Raw genomic sequence first — 18,885 nt, 5'->3', positions numbered from 1 at the left:
CATCAGCACTGATGAACATCTCCCTCATAGGAAGATCGTATTTCATGATGAATGGGCCAGTAGAAATCCTCCAAAATTTTAAATCCAGAAAATGATTTTCCAATATTTCTTTTCTCCGCTTATGACATATGTGCCAATAAATAATAAATGATCTGTAATAATATTTAAACCATCTGCATGATATTTTGTATGCTCTGACCTGGTATGGACTCCACAGGGTATCGTCTGAAGGTATCCTGTGATAACTGGCACCAAGACACTACCAGCAGGTCCTTCAGTAAGTTTAGTAAGTTAAGTAAGTTGTGAGGTGGAGCCTCGATAAATCACATCAATAATCATTGAGCATCCATAACCCTTTCTTGGACAACCTTTGGTTGGAACAGATCACTTCATATCAGTGGAGATGCTCCACCCAGTCATCTCATTTAGTTATCACAGTTTGCTTCTTGTCAAAGTGCGTCAGATTCTAACACTTTCCCATTTTTCCTGCACTGTAAACCCATACATTGTTTGAACTCAAATGATTTAAGTCTGTTTTACATAAAATTTGATATTTCTAAACAATACTCAACTACTTTGTATACACAGATACTGTACTATTCAAACTGAGATCCTTGAGTTGATCCAACTGAGTTTAGTCTGTTATCATTAACAGCTTCTTTTCCATTGGCTTCTGTCACAACCTATTTGCATACTGGGGGTGTCCAACAGTTTCTGACTAACACTCACCATCAGTGTGTAGTGATTCCCCCTGGGCAACCATAGAAATAAATCAAGTTCCCATTTAGTTGTAATAACTTGATAGACTTGATAGATTAACTCTAAAGACTGTTTCTTTTTTTCCTGCAGGACTATGCTCCATGCCACACAGCTAGATAAATCAATGTGTGGATGAAGGACCATCAGTTCAAGACAGTATCATGGCCAGCCCAATCTCCACAAATGAATCCCATTTAAAATTAAAAACCTCTGGAATGTAATCAAGGAGAAGATGGATAGTCACAATAAATATTCATAAATGTTAATACATTTTTGTGCCAGGAGTAGCATAATGTCACCAAAAAGCAGTGTGAAAGACTGGTTGAGGACAGCATGCCGAGACACATGAAAGCTGTAATTGAAAATCAGGGTTGTTCCACCAAATATTGATTTCTGAACACTTCCATTTTTTGCGTCCTCACAAAACCAAAGACACAATGTGCAATTGATCTGTGTGCTACTGATCACTAAAATAGGGCCCTATTTTAGCGTGTCTACTTTATTCCACTCCTTGGAAGGCACCACTGGAATGCGATGACCATTGTTATTTACTTCAATTTTTAGTAGTTTTAATGCAATGGTTAATCACTGTAGTCCGCCTGGACCACCTGTTTTGTTTATGACTCTTTCAACCCTCTCAGAATGGAGAGCCTTAAAGCTCCTGACTCCCGTTTTATTAAAATCTCCATCACAATACATGAAACTGTCACGGATGGAGGCCAGCACTGTTAAACCTGCCAGTCATGGATCTTTAAACCACTCGCCTTCATTATAAATACCTACTGTCATGGTGCCACAGACTGCAAAGAGACAGTGCCTGGCATCAGGACTTTTATGCCACGTGTCACTTCAAACCTTGGCTCCACCCCCATTACCCATCAGCCCCGACCACAACTTCCCTTAAATAAGATCAAGCTCCTAGCCCCCCCCCCCTTTTCTTTAGCCCCAGGATCCATTTAGCATAGCGCCGCTCCCATTATGTGGAAACACTGGCGCTAGTGTGCTAGCCCCATCCAAGAAGGCCCAGCTGGCTAGCCTCAAAGAACGCAGAGCAGGTAGTGAAGCACATGAAACCCCATTAGACGCGCTCTGGAGTAGCCAGAGGGAGCGGCTCGGCACTCTCGCTGGCGTCTGGGTGAGTTAGGCAGCGGCTGGCAGGGAAGATGCCCAGAGGGAACATGTGCTTTATCTATTAGTTTAGGACTGTCACAAGCAAAGGGAAAAAAAAAGTTCTAGAGCTGCAGCTAAACCTCAGCAAGCCAAGCCCAGGATAGCATCTACTCGCACCGGGGCAGAGGTAAGGAGTAGCATTTACGCTCAAATCAAGAACATTCGCCAGACGTCAAGAGCAGAACCAAGAAATGTATAAAAAAATCACATGAACTGAAACTTTATATCAATTTTTTATGATTATTTAGGTCTTTATACAGGATAATTTTCTTATTTTATGTAAGAAGTTGAAACATTTACCTCAGATGAAGGGTTTCAGTGAACATACCAGATGTCCACGTTTCTTCCTTACTTCCTAAACCGAAGAATAATGTAGGGAGGCTAACATTGCTAACATAAACAATAAAAGTCATTACTGACACCAATTTTTGGTAAACACACTGAGAGATGTTCATTTTCAGGTCTTAATTTAATAGCCAGGATGATAGCCAATACAAAGTTCAAATAAATGTACTTTTCATAATTTAGTAATGACATTATTAGGCATGTGTCATACACAGGGATATCTCTAAACAGGTATAGGGCTAGCAGTTCGGCAACAGTAAACAAATGATAAAAAGGGCGAGGTAAAAGTGTGGTTAAGAAAACACAGTCAGTAACAATAGGAAACAAACAAAAGAAACGCTTAGTAGAAGAGCTGGAAAACTAGACTCAATACTCGGCGAGGTAACAACGGAAATAGGGGAGTATTTATACAAGACAGACCAGGTGTGTGCAATCAGAAGCGAGGAGAGCGTGAACACCGTAGCATTACAAGATCAGCAGTGTCAGGGAAGTTCAGTGAAAGATCAAGTTTTTTGAGTCCAGAGCAGGCAGGCTGATAGCCCTTTTAACAAATGCATTTGCAGATGTGGCTCTCCAAACCATCACTGACCATCAGTAAATTTTGCATTTCATTTGGAAATTAAGGGATCAGAGTCTGGAGGAAGAGTGGAGAGACACACAGTCCCAACTGTTGAGCTCTAGTGTGAAGTTTCCACAATCAGTGATGGTTTGGAGAGACATGTCATCTGTTGGTGTTGGTCCACTGTGTTTTATTATCAAGTTTAAGTCTTGGCACACTTGGCACACTGCCCACACTGCCACCAGAATTAGAATACTAATTAGTCTTCACCAATAAAATACATAAATGCCTAAAATACATCACTCCGTGTGTAATACATCTATATAATATATGAGTTTCACATTTTAGATTGAATTACTGAAATAATGAATGTTATTCTAATTTGTTGAGAAGTACTAATGCATGAATCGAGTGGCACCAGCATCCTTAACCAGCAATAAACAGTGGAACTGTGCTCTCTGGAAAGAGTTGGGGAGTTAAGGATGAGGTGAGGTAGTTGTCTTTTAGCATCCTAGTAGAAACTAGTAGAAAGTCTTGCCTTTACTGTAGAGACAGTTACTAAAACAAAGCAGAATAAACTCTTTTTAATACCCTTCGTATCAAAATACTCAAATGAATGAGAATGTGTCCCAATACTTTAGTCCATTTAGTGTATGTTAAACATGCTTCCTCACACACTTTCAATAGCAGTAATTTATTACTGGCTTGTCAAGGAACGTTTGGCTTTATTTGTCATAACAGCAGTAGGAGGACTGCATTAGCATCACTGCTGTGCCACCGAGCCTCTATAGCAACAACTCACTCAGAAGCCAATCCATCACACACACACATTCACCCTAAATCAACCCTGAACCCGCTCTCACTGCGCCCACATCCCTCTAACAACTGGACCAGGAACAAAGACCAGTATGAGAGCCCGAGACAAAGTGAGGTTTCCATAACAGGCCCCAAAACAGTCACGGCAGGGGCACAGCACAGCCCTGTATACGCTTACCTGGACCGGCCTATTAGAGACAGCTTGCTCCGGCCAAATGACCTGAATTTCCCTCAAGCCTCAGAGCACCGGCAGCACTCCAGTACATCCACTTCAGCAAGGAGTTCTGAAGCCTTTATAAAAGGATCCTTTCATGTTCCAGAACTTTACACACGCCTAAATGCGATGGGTTGGATATAGCTTTCATCAAATATGGATGGATATACCCTAATATAGGGCTGCACGATGCATATGAACAAAAGGACAAGGGTAAACAGGGATTCTGCTGTCTGTGACGTTGATGTTTTATCTACTGACCTTCATTAACAATTTAATAATCATGATGAATGTACTGAAGGTGATCTCAGAAAGAACAACATTGATATCTGTATTTTGTGTCAATCAATCATACACAGACTGATAAAACGACACAAATCAAAACTTCTCCTAGACTCTTCCTGATTTTTCCTATTTTTTTAGTTTGCTAAACTCCTCCCAAAGTTCTCCAAGGTCACCCCCTCTCTTCCCAAAATCTCTAAGTTTGCCCCCTCTCCTTGCAAGTTCTTAGAGTTTGCTCCTCTCTCTTTCCAAATTTCTTAGAGGTTGCTGCCTCTTCTCACAATGTTTTCTGAGCCTTCCCTTTCTCTTCTCAAACTTCTCTACGTTTGCTTCCTCTATTCTCAAACTTCTCTACGTTTGCTTCCTCTATTCTCAAAGTTCTCTACGTTTGCTTCCTCTATTCTCAAAGTTCTCTACATTTGCTTTCTCTATTCACAAAGTTCTCAGAGTTTGCTTCCTCTATTCTCAAAGTTCTCTACGTTTGCTTCCTCTATTCTCAAACTTCTCTAAGTTTGCTTCCTCTATTCTCAAAGTTCTCAGAGTTTGCTTCCTCTATTCTCAAAGTTCTCTAAGTTTGCTTCCTCTATTCTCAAAGTTCTCAGAGTTTGCTTCCTCTATTCTCAAAGTTCTCTAAGTTTGCTTCCTCTATTCTCAAAGTTCTGAGTTTGCTTCCTCTATTCTCAAAGTTTTTAGAGTTTGCTTCCTCTATTCTCAAAGTTTTTAGAGTTTGCTTCCTCTATTCTCAAAGTTCTCTAAGTTTGCTTCCTCTATTCTGAAAGTTCTCAGAGTTTGCTTCCTCTATTCTCAAGATTCTCTAAGTTTGCTTCCTCTATTCTCAAAGTTCTCAGAGTTTGCTTCCTCTATTCTCAAAGTTCTCTAAATTTGCTTCCTCTATTCTCAAAGTTCTGAGTTTGCTTCCTCTATTCTCAAAGTTTTTAGAGTTTGCTTCCTCTATTCTCAAAGTTTTTAGAGTTTGCTTCCTCTATTCTCAAAGTTCTCTAAGTTTGCTTCCTCTATTCTGAAAGTTCTCAGAGTTTGCTTCCTCTATTCTCAAAGTTCTCTAAGTTTGCTTCCTCTATTCTCAAAGTTCTCTGAGTTTGCTTCCTCTATTCTCAAAGTTCTCCAAGTTTGCTTCCTCTATTATCAATGTTCTCTAAGTTTGCATCATCTGTCTTTCCAAAGTTTTTAGAGGTTGATGCCTCTCTTCCCAAATGTTTCTAAGTTTGCCCCTCTCTTCCCAGAGGTTCTCTAAGGTTGCTTCCTCTCTTCCCAGAGTTCTCTAGGGTTGCCTCCTCTATTCTCAAAGTTTTCAGAGTTTGCTGACTCTCTTCCCAATGTTCTCTAATTTGCCTCATATTTTCCCTAAGTACTCTAAATTTGTCCCTCTTTTTCCAACATTCTGTAAGTTTGCCTCCTCTTCTCCCAAAGTTCTCTAATTTGCCTTCTCTCTTCCTGAAGTTCTAAGAGGTTGCTGCCTCTCTTTCCAAATTCCTTAAGTTTGCCATCTCTCTTCTTAAAGTTCTCTGAGCTTTCCCCCTCTCTTCCTACAGCTCTCTAGGATTGCCTCCTTTTATCCCACAGTTCTCTACATCTGTTCTATCTCTTTCCAAAGTTCTTCAATTTGCTATATCTTTATCCCAAAGTTCTCCATTTTGCCTCATCTCTTCCCAAAGTCCTCTAAGTGTGCCCCTCTCTTCCCAAAGTTCTCTGATTGCATCACCCCTCTTTCCAAAGATCCTTTCAAAGTTATGTTTGCCTCATTTACTTTCAAAGTTTTATATTCTTGCCCCCTCTCTTCCCAAAGTTCAACAAGTTTGCTTCCTCTTCTCACGAAATTCTCTTTTACAGTCTCTTCTTTTATTATAATATGCTGATTATTATAGGGCTAAAATTACTAATGTAGATTAAATATTCAGGGAAAAAGATTCAAATGTGAATAATCAGTGATAAATTAGGACAGATTTGTCTCACATTTAACCTCTTCTGCTGATTTCGACCCTCCTTGACCCATAAATTTTGATATGCCATGTCTACTGAAATTTGCATATCCTATTGTCTAATTCAGTTCAGAATAAGCCTCTCATTGCCTGCTCAGGTCTGTGGTGAGATCTATCTGAGAACAGTCATTCCTCTGTGCTGATAAAATCTAGCACAGACGTTTTGAATCCAACCTTTTATCACTCTCGTTTCATTCAATATTCCCATTGCTGCATATTTGAAATTCATAGACAGGCACTAGTCTAGATTCGACTGAGCATCCATCAATGGGCCTTTCATTAACTGGCGCTGGGGAGACGCTGTCGATGCTGTTGTTTGTTGTGGCTGAAACATTTTTTTAAGGCTAAAGAAGGGAAAACAAAAATATATTGCTTTTAAATTAAAAAAGTTACTTTGTTTCTTTGCAAGGGAAATGATTTTTTTGCGTAAGAAGGCTGAAATACAGCTTGATGTAAAATGAAGAGACCACTTCAGTTTCTGAATCAGTTTCTCTGATTTTGCTATTTATAGATATATGTTTGAGTAAAATGAACATTGTTGTTTTATTCTATAAACTACAGACAACATTTCTCCCAAATTGCAAATGAAATTATTGTCATTTAGATGATTTATTTGCAGAAAATTAGAAACGGTTTCAATAACAAAAACAATGCAGCGCTTTCAGACATCAAATAATGCAAAGAAAACAAGTTCATATTCATAATGTTTTCATAGAGTTCAGAAATCCATACTTGGTGGAATAACCCTGGTTTTTAATCACAGTTTTCCTACCACTGAATCTTGGCATGTTCTCCTCCAATAGTTTTACACTCTGCTTTTGGATAACTTTATGAAGTTCAGCTTGGTTTGATGGCTTGTGATCATCCATCTTCCTCTTGATTTTATTCTTCCTCTTGAGTTTTCAATTTGGTAAAAATCTAAGAAACACATCATTTTTAAGTGGTCTCTTATTTTTTTCTCAGAGCTGTATATTCAGTGAGCGGGCAGGGCTGTAAGATAAATAGACATTCATATTTGCAGTTTTTTTTTTCTGACATAAAAAACACATTTTACCACATTTCTCTCAACATTCAAGGTTGTTCTCACAGTTTCAGTTTAATCTAGGGAGTGAATGGTGCATTTTTAACCGTGTTAACACACTACGTCAAGCCATTTCATTAAAAAGCTGCTCATAAGGGTCTTTAATGTGGCGTATAAAGTAAAACAGTTTGGAATAGACTTGTGGTGAAAGACAGCTTGTAAACTGCCACCTCGTAAAAAGTGCTGGCATGCACGCTAGTGCTTAATTAACGGCAGGCAGGAATCAGCTGCGCAGATAAAGCAGAGAACGTGTTTCTGTGTGTGTGTGAGTGAGTGTGTGTGTGTGAGTGTGTGTGTGTGTGTGTGTGTGTGTGTGTGTGCAGACGGAAATAAGACGTGTCTGTGATGCTGACCTGATCATCATAGCGGTAAGTGAGGTACTGCTCCCCTGTGGTGTCCTCTAGAAAGCTTCCTTGTGGAGAGAGTGCAAACTCCGGCAGGAAGTACGCACTCTGAGAATCGCTCGGTTCCCCCTGCAGAGGAAAACACACAATTAAATCTATAGCAGTAATAAAAAATACACTTTTATATGTATATATCACTTAGGCTGTGTTCACATTACCAGACTCGAGTGACTCAAATCAAATTTTTTGCTCAATGTGGCTCAGATCTGATTTTTTCATGCTTGTGTGAACGCGCCTAATACATTTTTTTTCTAATCAGATTTGAGTCACTTTCATATGTGGTTCTAAAATGAATACATATCCGATCCATGGACATGCGACATGAACGTGAACGGTCAAATCATGTGGATTCAAATTCATGCATCTTTTTTTTTTCTTTTACATATGCCCCACAAACACATCTCTTGGTTGTTGGTTGTTTTTGCAGCTATAGCTGCAAAAAAAACAGCAAAAGCAAACCACCTGGCCTTTTTTCACCTCCTTGACCTGAGCATGAACTTCAGACCAGCTGTTTGCTGTTTCTCCACTCCAGCAATGGATTCTCCACATATGAGCTGCTAACAAACACATCCATTTCCCTTTATAAAGCTACGAGTCGTCTCTCAAATGAGTTTTTTTATTCTTGTTGGTGAAGAAGGAGACGTTTATACATGTATCAATGTGTGCATGTGAGGCGTTTCAGGGGCAGATTCGTTCACATTACTCACAGATACAGATCACTTACATTTGTGAATGTGAACCCTCAAGATCTGAGCAAAAAATTCAGATTTGACCAATGTGGCTTAAGTAATGTGAACGTAGCCTTAGTGCCGCAACACTCCTGATTGCTTAAAATTGTGTGTTGTTTGTCAGTAATTACTCTGAAGTGATTTTAATCCAGTATGATTCTAGTGTATATTTTCTGGAATTATTTGAATCTAGTATGTACAGATCTGGAAAAAATTAAGAGACCACTTCAGTTTTGTCAATCAGTTTCTCTGATTTTGCTATTTATAGGTATATATTTGAGTAAACTGAACATTGTTGTTTTATTCTATAAACTACAGACAACATTTCTCCCAAATTCCAAACTCCAAAAAATATTGTGATTTAGAGCATTTATTTGCTGAAAATGAGAAATGGCTGAAATAAAATAAATGTAGAGCTTTCAGATCTCAAATAATGCAAAGAAAAAAGTTCATATTCATGAAGTTTTAAGAGATCAGAAATCAATATTTGGTGAAATTGTCCTGGTTTTTAATCACAGTTTTATTCACATGCATCTTGGCATGTTTTCCTCCACCAGTCTTACACACTGCTTTTGGATAACTTTATGCCTGCACTCCTGGTGCAAAAATTCAAGCAGTCCAGCTTGTTTTGATGGCTTGTGATCATTCATCTTTCTCTCTCTTGATTATATTCCAGAGGTTTTGAATTTGGTAAAATCAAGATGAAACTTGATGGTCTCTTATTTTTTCCAGAGCTGTATTTGTAGTGTGTTTAGTTATTACAGTCTGGCAACTTAGAACACTGAAACCAGCTACCAACAAAACTTGGTCTTAAGCTGAATGGTAAGGAAAGGGCAATTAAACCCATTTCTTACTCTGAATTAATTCCATCCGATAAAAAAAAGCAAAATTCAGGGTTTTGGGACTGATAAATGTTTACACCATTACTCTACTGGCTAAATTCAATAGGACAGTGTCTTAAATCACAAAGCAATTCCTCCAAACTACATCAGGAGACTCCAAAACAGAGCACAGAGGGTGATCACCTGTCAACCCTCATCAGAGCCCCACCCACTAGACCCATTGAAGACACACAATTTCCGTCATTTTGCTTGAAAACTTCGGAAAGTACACAGCAGGATTAGCCAGTAGGCTTCGTCTGATTGAGGGATCTGTAGCAAGTCAGATAATCGAGATGTAAGTACTTTCAAATAATGGGTTTTGTGCTTCATGTTTTGCAATTTAGCTCAAGCTAAAACAACACGAACATTTATGAACATTTTGTATAGCCCACAGACCTATTCTATACTAACCTCTGTAAAAATAGGTATAATGTGTCCCCTTTAAGAGCCGGTGTTAGGTGTGAAATTGTTCTTCACACAGAGTAACTTACAAACTTGGATTTAATTATACTGGGGATAAATGGAATAAGTGGACTATTTTTTACACAACACTCTGCATGTATCCTTCCACCATCCTTCCACACATTTTGAAAAGGAGTACAGTGGAGTACATTGCCTCATAAAGCTTTGGGAAAAAAAATTACACAAATTAAAAATGATGAGTTTCTTTGCATTATTTGAGGTCTGAAAGCTCTGCATCTTTTTTGTTATTTCAGCCATTTCTCATTTTCTGCAAATAAACCACAATTTTCTTTTTATTTAAACATATACCTATAAATAGCGAAATCAGAGAAACTGGTTTAGAAATTGAAGTGGTCTCTTAATTTTTTCCAGTGTTGTATAAATACACTGATGGGCGTAGTGGTCTGGAAGTGAGGGGTGTTCAGGTAAATACCTGGCATGTTTATATCTTGCCCGCAGGAAATACAGGTGCACCACTGACTGATTAAAACCCTGACAACAGTCGACAGTCAACCGCCCAATCCTATCTTACCCATGTAGGAACTCGCTGCAGTGCACAAATCCAGCTTTTACATCAACACAGATTCGACAGAATAAAGTATAAAATAACATTTCTGTCCCCTAAATTACCTACTGGTTCACCTTCACAGTGTGAACACGCAGGTCAGTTTCCTTTGTGGAGACAAACACAGAATGCCGCGCTCTTAATATACCAACGCACCAAAGTCAGAGCACACCTGGGTCTTAAAGGGAATGACAACTGGCACACTGATTGGTTTATTTCACGTCACGCCCAAAAACACACCAATAATTATTTAAGAGAACAAGTTCATGCCTTTTGTGCATTTCAAGATGCACAAGGTGTATTTTTTGTGTCCTCGCGATGCCAAAGACACACCGACACACCCCTAAATTAAACTGCGCAATGTGCAATTGACCGGTGTGCTGTACATCACTAAAATAGCCCTTAAACTGCCCCATTTAAATTAAGTTTCAATGCATCACTTTATTTTAATGCAAAAACATGTCTTTTTCTCACTGGGTCTCCAACGGCAGATTCAAAGTTCAATCAGAAACAATCCCGAGAAGAAGCGGGGCTTTAGAAATGAGCCTCGCTTGGCCGGAGAGGAAATTCCCCCATACCCAGAAGGCTTTACTCTCAAAGCTTAGCGGCAGCACACGCACCAAATCCTCAATCTTGGCTTTCGTTTTCCAGCACAATACACTCACTGTGTTAATTCGCAGTGCGGAGGGGATTCGCCGGAGAGGACGGCCACACGGCCATAAACTATTTATGAAAGTAGAAGAGGTTAGAGGAGGATGGAGGGATCTCTCTCGAAGGATGAAAAAAAGGGTTTTCCTTCCCCTCTCTCATGAAACGCATTTGCAAACGAGGATCCAAGAAAGCGGCCGGTCTGGCTTCATGCGTTTCATTCCAGCTCCGTGCTCTGGAACAGTGTGCTCAGAGAGTCAGCGCCTGAGAAAACGGCCTTAAGCCTTCATTATTTCTGATCTGAAGAGCTTCAGTGGGACAGACTTCTATGAAACGTTTTTTTTATGAACCTGCCTACACAGAGTGTAAACTGATAAACATTAAAATCACCTGTCTGATATTGAGTAGGTCTCACCCCAACCAAAAAAAAAAAAGAAAAAAGGACATGCCAGGGACTCCACAAGACCTCTGAAGGTGTCTTGCGTGAATGTACCTGGCACTGAGTCTAATGTTAGCAGCAGATCCTTTAAGTCCTGTATTTCTTTGAGGGGAGGCTTTCATGGATTTCATGGATCAGTAAGCCGAGGGAGATCTTAAACCTGTCACCATTTCACCATTAGTCTCTTCCAGGCCACTTTTGATTTATTTATAAGTAGATATTTGTGTACAATGAACATTGTTGTTTTATTCTATAAACTACAGACAACATTTCTTTCAAATTTCAAATAAAAATATTGTCATTTAGAGCATTTATTTGCAGAAAATGAAAAATGACCCCAAATAATGCAAAGAAAGTTTTCATAAGTATCCATAAAGTTTTAAGAGTTCACAAATCAATATTTGGTGGAAAAACCCTGGTTTTTAATGACATTTTTCTATGCATCTTGGCATGTTCTCCTCCACCAGTCTTACACACTGCTTTTTGATAACTTTATACCTGCACTCCTGGTGCAAAAAAATCAAGCAGTTCAGTTTGGTTTGATGGCTTGTGACCATCCATCTTCCTCTTGATTATAGTCTAGAGGTTTTCAATTTGGTAAAATCAAAGAAACGTATCATTTTAAGTGGTATTTTATTTATTTCCAGAGCTTTATATGTGCCCACAAATATCCAATTTTATGTAAAACAGATTTAATTCATTTGATTTCAAACAACTTATAACAACATTGAGTCCTATGGAGCAACAGAGCCCTTGGCATGCTTTTATCTTTGAGCGTCCCTCACTAACAGGCCTGCGTTTGCAGCCAGCTATCTGTGCATGAATGTGTGTGTGTGTGTGTGTGTCTTTATACACTTGGGGGGTATCATGTGCTCTAGCCAGGGTTAAGACCCCACTCTAATTTAAGAGGAAGAGCATCAGCCACCTCTGAGAGAAAGATCACAGTCAGTGTGTGTGTGTAAATGTGTGTGTTTAAGTGTGTATGTGGATGTTTGGCTCTAGGTTCAATTGTGCACTCTAATAAACTCTCACACACACACACACAAACACACACACACACACACACCTGCTCTTCCCTCCCTGCGGACTTCCCTCCAGACTGACCCCCAGCCTAAACAAGTCTACTCAGTGACCTCTCTCTCCAAACCTCCCCTAAGCACCTTACCATCTGTCTGAAGTCTCTAACACTCACACACACACACACACACACACACACACACTCCAATATATATTTTTGTGAGGAGCAGAGATTGTCGTCATGTCCCAAATGTCTTTGAACTCACTACACTGACATGCTCCATGTCATAGGACAGGAACTAGCATCTGCTTTCGTGACTTTTGCCGAAGTTGTTGGTTTGTTTACTAGTACACAGGAGACACTGCGGTTCGATGAGTGTTAAAGGTCTCCTTCCACTAAAATGCACTTTCTTCTTTTTGTTTGTGAAATAAAATAGGTCTCTCTGAGTTGTTTATGTATGCTGCATATGAACCTGTTCCTCAACCTTCATTGTCTCCAGTAGCTTAGAAAAGAAAATCCTCAGAAATACGAGTTGATTAGGAAAAGCATCGTGTCTATGTCAACTCGTGAAATAGTATTTATGGTCTCGCCCACCTTGGCTCGTGACTGCCCTCAGACAGAGCTAAAGCCAGGCTGCAGCAGAGCTGAAACTGTCTCATCAGTTAAAGAGGTTACAGCTCTGTGTACACCAGCTAGGTAACATTCGCTATCTTGTGTAAGTTACTGTAGGTTGAAATCGGATCTCCGGTTATCTCCACGTTTTGAGTTTTAATGTGTTACTGTGGTACTGCATATTTAAGCAGAGACGTTACTGTACGTTTAGCCGATCACACTAATGGAAAGCAAGCTCCACACACACAGTACAGTTTTACTGCTGCTGTAGTCTTTCACAACATTTAATAAAGCAATACAAACACATCTTTAACTTCTGTTCAAATTCAAGCAAAAATGAAACCGCTTTTCTGCTTTCCTCTGTAAAACCTGGGAAATACAGTAACACACACCTGTAGCCTGATCCACACAAATCCAGATATGCATTTTCAAAAATGTCTTTGTGCACACCAACAGTGTATTTCGAAAATATCCCAGTCCACACAGAACTGAAATTAACATGCCAGCCCATTAGGAGATGATGATATATATATATATATATATATATATATATATATGATGGAAAAACATCAAACTACATGTTAAATAAGAGAACCAACAAGGGTACTGCTAAAAAAAACAATGTGAGAAAAAAATTATATTAAGCAATATACATGTTATTAATCTGCAAATCACATAGACAACAGCAACAGTCAATATGCTAGTTGAGCAACTATCAAGCAACTAGTTTAAGCTGGGCATTTTTTTATTGACCAGCATGGACAGGCTGTCCACGGTCAACCTGCTTGATCATGCTATCCAGCAGCACAAAGTCACTGGTGCAGAATCAGAATCACTATGAGGTTTAAGCAGCAGATCCACAGCTTGATAACATGATAACCAGCATCACATCAGGAGTGATGCAATTTGTGTATCGCACAGCTGGATTTAAGGCGTGTCGGTGTGTCTTTGGTATTGTGAGGGCGCAGAAAATATGCTTTGCGTTGCTCAAAACACGCAAAAGGTAATCAGTGTACCAGCAGTCATTCCCAATAAGAGTCGCATGTGCTCTGACTTTGGCACGTTCGTATCTTAACAGCGTGACACTGACCTGTGAGTTCACGCTGTAAAGGTATGCCAGCAGCTTAATGGATTCTGACAATTGATTGTTGTCTAGATTAATTTCTGATTCATTTCTGCCACCAAAACAGCAACACACCATACATTTACCTGAACACACCTCGCTTCCAGACCACCACACCCATCAGTAGGGCTGCGAATCTTTGGGAATCCCACAGTTCGATTCAGAATCGATTCTTGGGGTCACGATTCGATCTTTCAAATCGGCTGGATTTCTTTTTCTTCATCCTCCATACTTTAGCGGCGCAACAACAAACACCGTAACATGACACTACACATCCCTCTGTAGCCTAATAGGGAGAGGCAGTACTGTCTCGCGGAGTTCATCTACTTTCGCGCAGAGCTTTTTAACTGTAACGCAGAGCTTAGCTACTGTCTCGCAGAGTTCATCTACTGCAGCACTAAGCTTTTTAACTGTACCGCGGAGCTTGGCTACTGTCACACGGAGCGTTTTAATTTTACTGCGGCGCTCATCTACTGTTCTGCGGAGCACTTTAACAATTAAAGATCTCCTCAGGACAGTAGGTGAGCTCCGCGAGACTGTATGAGCTCCGCGCGACAGTTAAAACCTCCGCGCCACAGCAGCTGAGCTCCACGGTACAGTTAAAAAGCTCCGTGCGACAGTTAAAAAAGCTCCACGCGACAGTAGCTGCACCTGCAACAAAAAAAACGTTTTTTTGAAAATGAGAATTAAATCGTTCAATGTTAGAAACGCAATTCGAGCTCGAATCAATTTTTTCCTGTACCCCTACCCATAAGTGTAGATATATTACTAAACTCTGATGGTATTTAAACAACTTGGGAGCAGGACGTGGAGATTGTTGACGGGGTGTAAGGTATGAATGAGCTTTGCGATGTGCCTTGCACAGGGTGTACAATAGGGTTCCTAAAATAAAATAATTTCTGATAGTATGATAACATAATAATAGTAAAATGAACTGATTTCTCCAAAAAAAAAACATGCACATCTGCAAATCATACCCAGTGTCAGGTTTGTGAAGCAGGAACAGGAACAAACAACCAAAAGAACTAAAAAACTATGAAACACAAAGTACAAGGGGAATAGTGAAAACTAAGGAAAAAGAAAACCTGACTTGATGTACAATAATCGACAAAGAAAACAGGAAACGCTGGGAGATGGAGGAATGAAGGGAAGCAGAAATGGGAGTCACCTGGGGAATAGGTAATGAGGGGGTGGAGCTACAGATTACAGTCACATGCAGGAACACAAGGGAAAATAAACAGACAGGAGGGTCGAAACGACAGAGACAGACTAGGAAAGACAGAGAACTGCTACTGTATTTCTTACACTTCCTTCATTTTAACTTTATCTCTATAAACTTTTGGCTTTCTTTTTCTTTTCTACTCTTTCTACTCTCCTCCTCCCCTACGTTTCACTCTAATGCAGAGCTGACACCAGAGAGGATCAGAAGCACTGAACTGGTGTTATTTATCCCAGCGTTGCACAAACTCATTACAAAAGGTCACTCTAACGGCCACTGGCATTTACAGCGGCGAGTGCAGGTGTGCAGCTTTTATGCGTAAGTGCGCTCTAAGTTTCAGCGAGCGCCGTGTGAGGAAACTAAAGCCGCATTGTCTCAGAGCAGCATCGGAGCCAGAGCGCCGGGTCCACGTCCATGGCCCGAATCCTCACAGCGAAGATGAGAAGTGAAAGGCTCGGCCTTGCCCAGAAAAATGTCGTGATTCTTTCAAGAGAAGCCGACCCAACAAAAGCAAAGACACTCCTGGCCACTCTCGAGGCTTATGTAACCACAGCTCTTATTATGAGGAGGAGGATAAGATGATCCTGGATCAGATGGTTCTAGATCCTGGTTCAGCTGTTGTTAGCATGACTGTATTTATTTGGTTATTTAAATACATATTCAGCATTTGCCTCCATAGACACATATAGATAAAGCTTGATACTGTTAGGATCAACTGGGTGTATAGATTTCTTTGACCTTTTTGCCACAGTTTCTCTGATTTTACTATTTATAGTTATATGTTTGAGTAAAAAGAACATTGCTGTTTTATTCTATAAACTACGGACAACATTTCTTCTAAATTCCAAGGAAAAATATTGTCATTTAGAGCATTTGTTTGCAGAAAATGAGAAATGGCTGAAATAACAAAAAAAAGATGCAGAGCTTTCAGACCTCAAATAATGCAATGAATACAAGTTCATATACATAAAGTTTTAAAAGAGTTCAGAAATCAATATTTGGTAAATTAACCCTGTTTTTAATCACAGTTTTCAAGCATCTTGGCATGTTCTCCTCCTCCGGTCTTACACACTGCTTTTGGATAACTTTATACCTTTACTCCTGGTGCAAAAATGTAAGCAGTTCAGCTTGGTTTGATGGCTTTTGATCATCCATCTTCCATCTTTAGGTATATTAAGCTTGAGTCTTCCACTCAATACCTGTATTTGCCCCAATGCTTTTAGCGTTATGACTGATCATTGTAAGTAATGTACTACGAATTCAATGTAAAACTAATTAAATAAACTAAAAGTATGCTAAAATTAAAGTAAGACCATTAGACCTCTATGGTTAATTCCACCAGCCAATGCCAGAGAAGTAGCCATTTTAAAAGAAAGCGCAGAATGCGTAGGTGCAGATGTGACAGTAAATTTTGTTGCATGGTCTCCACGCTTGGCTGAAGCCCCTCTGTTTAAACCCTCTACCTGAGTTAGAGCTGGTGTCAGCGGCCGAGGCCGCAACTTTGATCTCACAGTGGAAAAGTCTGTTCTCACCACACAGCCTAAATATCATAAATAACATTTTTTCACCTTCTTCTAAACATGTGAAAGGAGGAGCTATGGAACCTCTCCACTTCACCCTGTGTCTTTACTGCTAATCAGTGTTTTATTCCTCCCTACAACCTGTTAGACTAAATACTGACATCTGATATAATTCATTACATAAACACAATAGAATAGTTTCCAATATACAGATATTTACAAAATACAGCTCTGAAACAAAACACTTAAAAATGATGATTTTTTTTTTTTTATTTTACTGCATTGAAAACCTCTGGAATATAATCAAGAGGAAGATGGATGATCAAAAGCCATCAAACCAAACTGAACTGCTTGAATTTTTGCACCATAAGTGGCATAAATTTATCCAAAAGCAGTGTGTAAGACTGGTGGAGGAGAACATGCCAAGATTTCCAGAGCTGTATGTCTTTACTGGTCTATAAATTAAGAGCTTTATCTTTTTCCGGCACTTAATAGATTGATCAGATGAAACAGGGGTTGGTAAACAGTGGAGAGGAGGAGAAGAAGGCTACACTCATCAGAGCAGCACTCTTATCAGCACAACACCTGTTACGACTCTGCTCCCAGCATGCTCACAGGGCGCCTGGGCAACTTCAGAGAAACCCTGCCGGCTGCTTAACACACACACAAACACACACACATACATGCACACACACACACACACTCTCAGCCCGTTTCCTGAAACAATTAAGAGCCACTTGAGGATATGAGCTGTTTAACAGACGTGCAGGATCCCTGAAGACGCGGCGGCGGGAGCTGGAGATGAGGAGGTTGAGACGACGCAGCACAGCGACGGCTCCATCACTGGGGAGCAGCGGCATGATGAAAAGTGACGTTGACTGACAGATTACTTCAAGAGGCTCAAGTGTTGGCCCAGCTACTCCTCTAAGTGCAGGAGATGAAGTACAACTGCCTTCTATTCCAAGACTTCAGGAATCTGGAGCCAGAAAAAAAAAAAACTTTCCACTGGAAACAGCAGAGATGAAGATCGGACCAAATACTAGAACTGTGAAAGTTAAAAGGCGATTGACCTTATATTATACTGTTCTTATACAGTATTAGTTAATTGAGTAAATTTAGCAAATTTATTTTAGATTAATTACAGTAGCCTAATGTACATTTTATTAATAATGTTATTTGGACTTTTGCTCTTAATTGTTCTAGTTGTCGAGTAATCAAACAATTATTTTGGCAATAAATCAGGTAATCGGATAGATCGTCTAATAATAATGTGGATAGGGCTCTCTCTCACTCAATTAAAATAGTAGATAAGTAAACAACTGCATATTTTGCAGATTAATTTAATAATCTATGACTGTAACTTGAATAAATAATGTGACTAAAGCTATCGCTTCTAAACTATAAATCAATCGATTAACCTTTATTTTCACTCGGGAATACATTGAGGGCTACCCTCATTTAAAATGCAGCCGAAAATGTATTTTATTAAATTATTTTACGGACTATGAGGTGCACCTCACTGTAAGGTGCACTATCAATGAATGTCTATTTTCTGGTCTATTATCATACATAAGGCGTACTGGATCATAAGGCGCATTATAAAGTGACAATAGTAAGAAACAAGGGTGTCACCATGTTAACCTTCTAATTTTAACAGGTCTCCCTTCTGTGGGTGCCTAAGTAATCAAAACTGTAATTCTTAAAAAAAAAAAAAAAGAAAGAAAATTATTTAAAAGTCAAATAAGCATTGGATGTTAATCTACACAGATTTTTCTCCTGAAAACCATTTATTTGGGTGAGTAAAGCGCTTCCATTTATTTACAGTAAGCTTAGATTTCCTTACAGTAGCAAGCAGCAGAAGTCGCAGTTAACAGCAGCGCAAGTCACAGTTAGCAGCTGTGGTTAGCAGCCGTAGAGTAAGTAACCCTAAGAGTTCCGGTAAGCCAGGCCGCTATTAGCTAGCAGTTCCTCCCACGTAGCTGGTTTTAACTTGGTAAACACTCAGACTACAGTCCAATATACTTACCTTTGAATGGTGAAAGA

General features: G+C 39.6%; 1 protein-coding gene across 3 annotated transcripts in view; it reads right to left on the bottom strand.

The window, feature by feature from the left end:
- Nucleotides 1-18,885, bottom strand: part of adamtsl3 (ADAMTS-like 3) — a 214,658-nt gene that overhangs the window by 173,700 nt on the left and 22,073 nt on the right. For all 3 annotated transcript variants that reach the window (XM_022669516.2, XM_049465585.1, XM_022669518.2), the window contains exon 3: nucleotides 7,577-7,696. In XM_022669516.2, the coding sequence (XP_022525237.2) occupies nucleotides 7,577-7,696 (120 nt within the window). The remainder of the gene's footprint in view (nucleotides 1-7,576; nucleotides 7,697-18,885) is intronic.

The sequence above is a fragment of the Astyanax mexicanus genome, chromosome 16, assembly GCF_023375975.1.
Source record: "Astyanax mexicanus isolate ESR-SI-001 chromosome 16, AstMex3_surface, whole genome shotgun sequence".
Taxonomy (NCBI): domain Eukaryota; kingdom Metazoa; phylum Chordata; class Actinopteri; order Characiformes; family Acestrorhamphidae; genus Astyanax; species Astyanax mexicanus.
The sequence above is the reverse complement of the archived record's forward strand: the minus strand, read 5'-3'. Positions and strand labels throughout refer to the sequence as shown.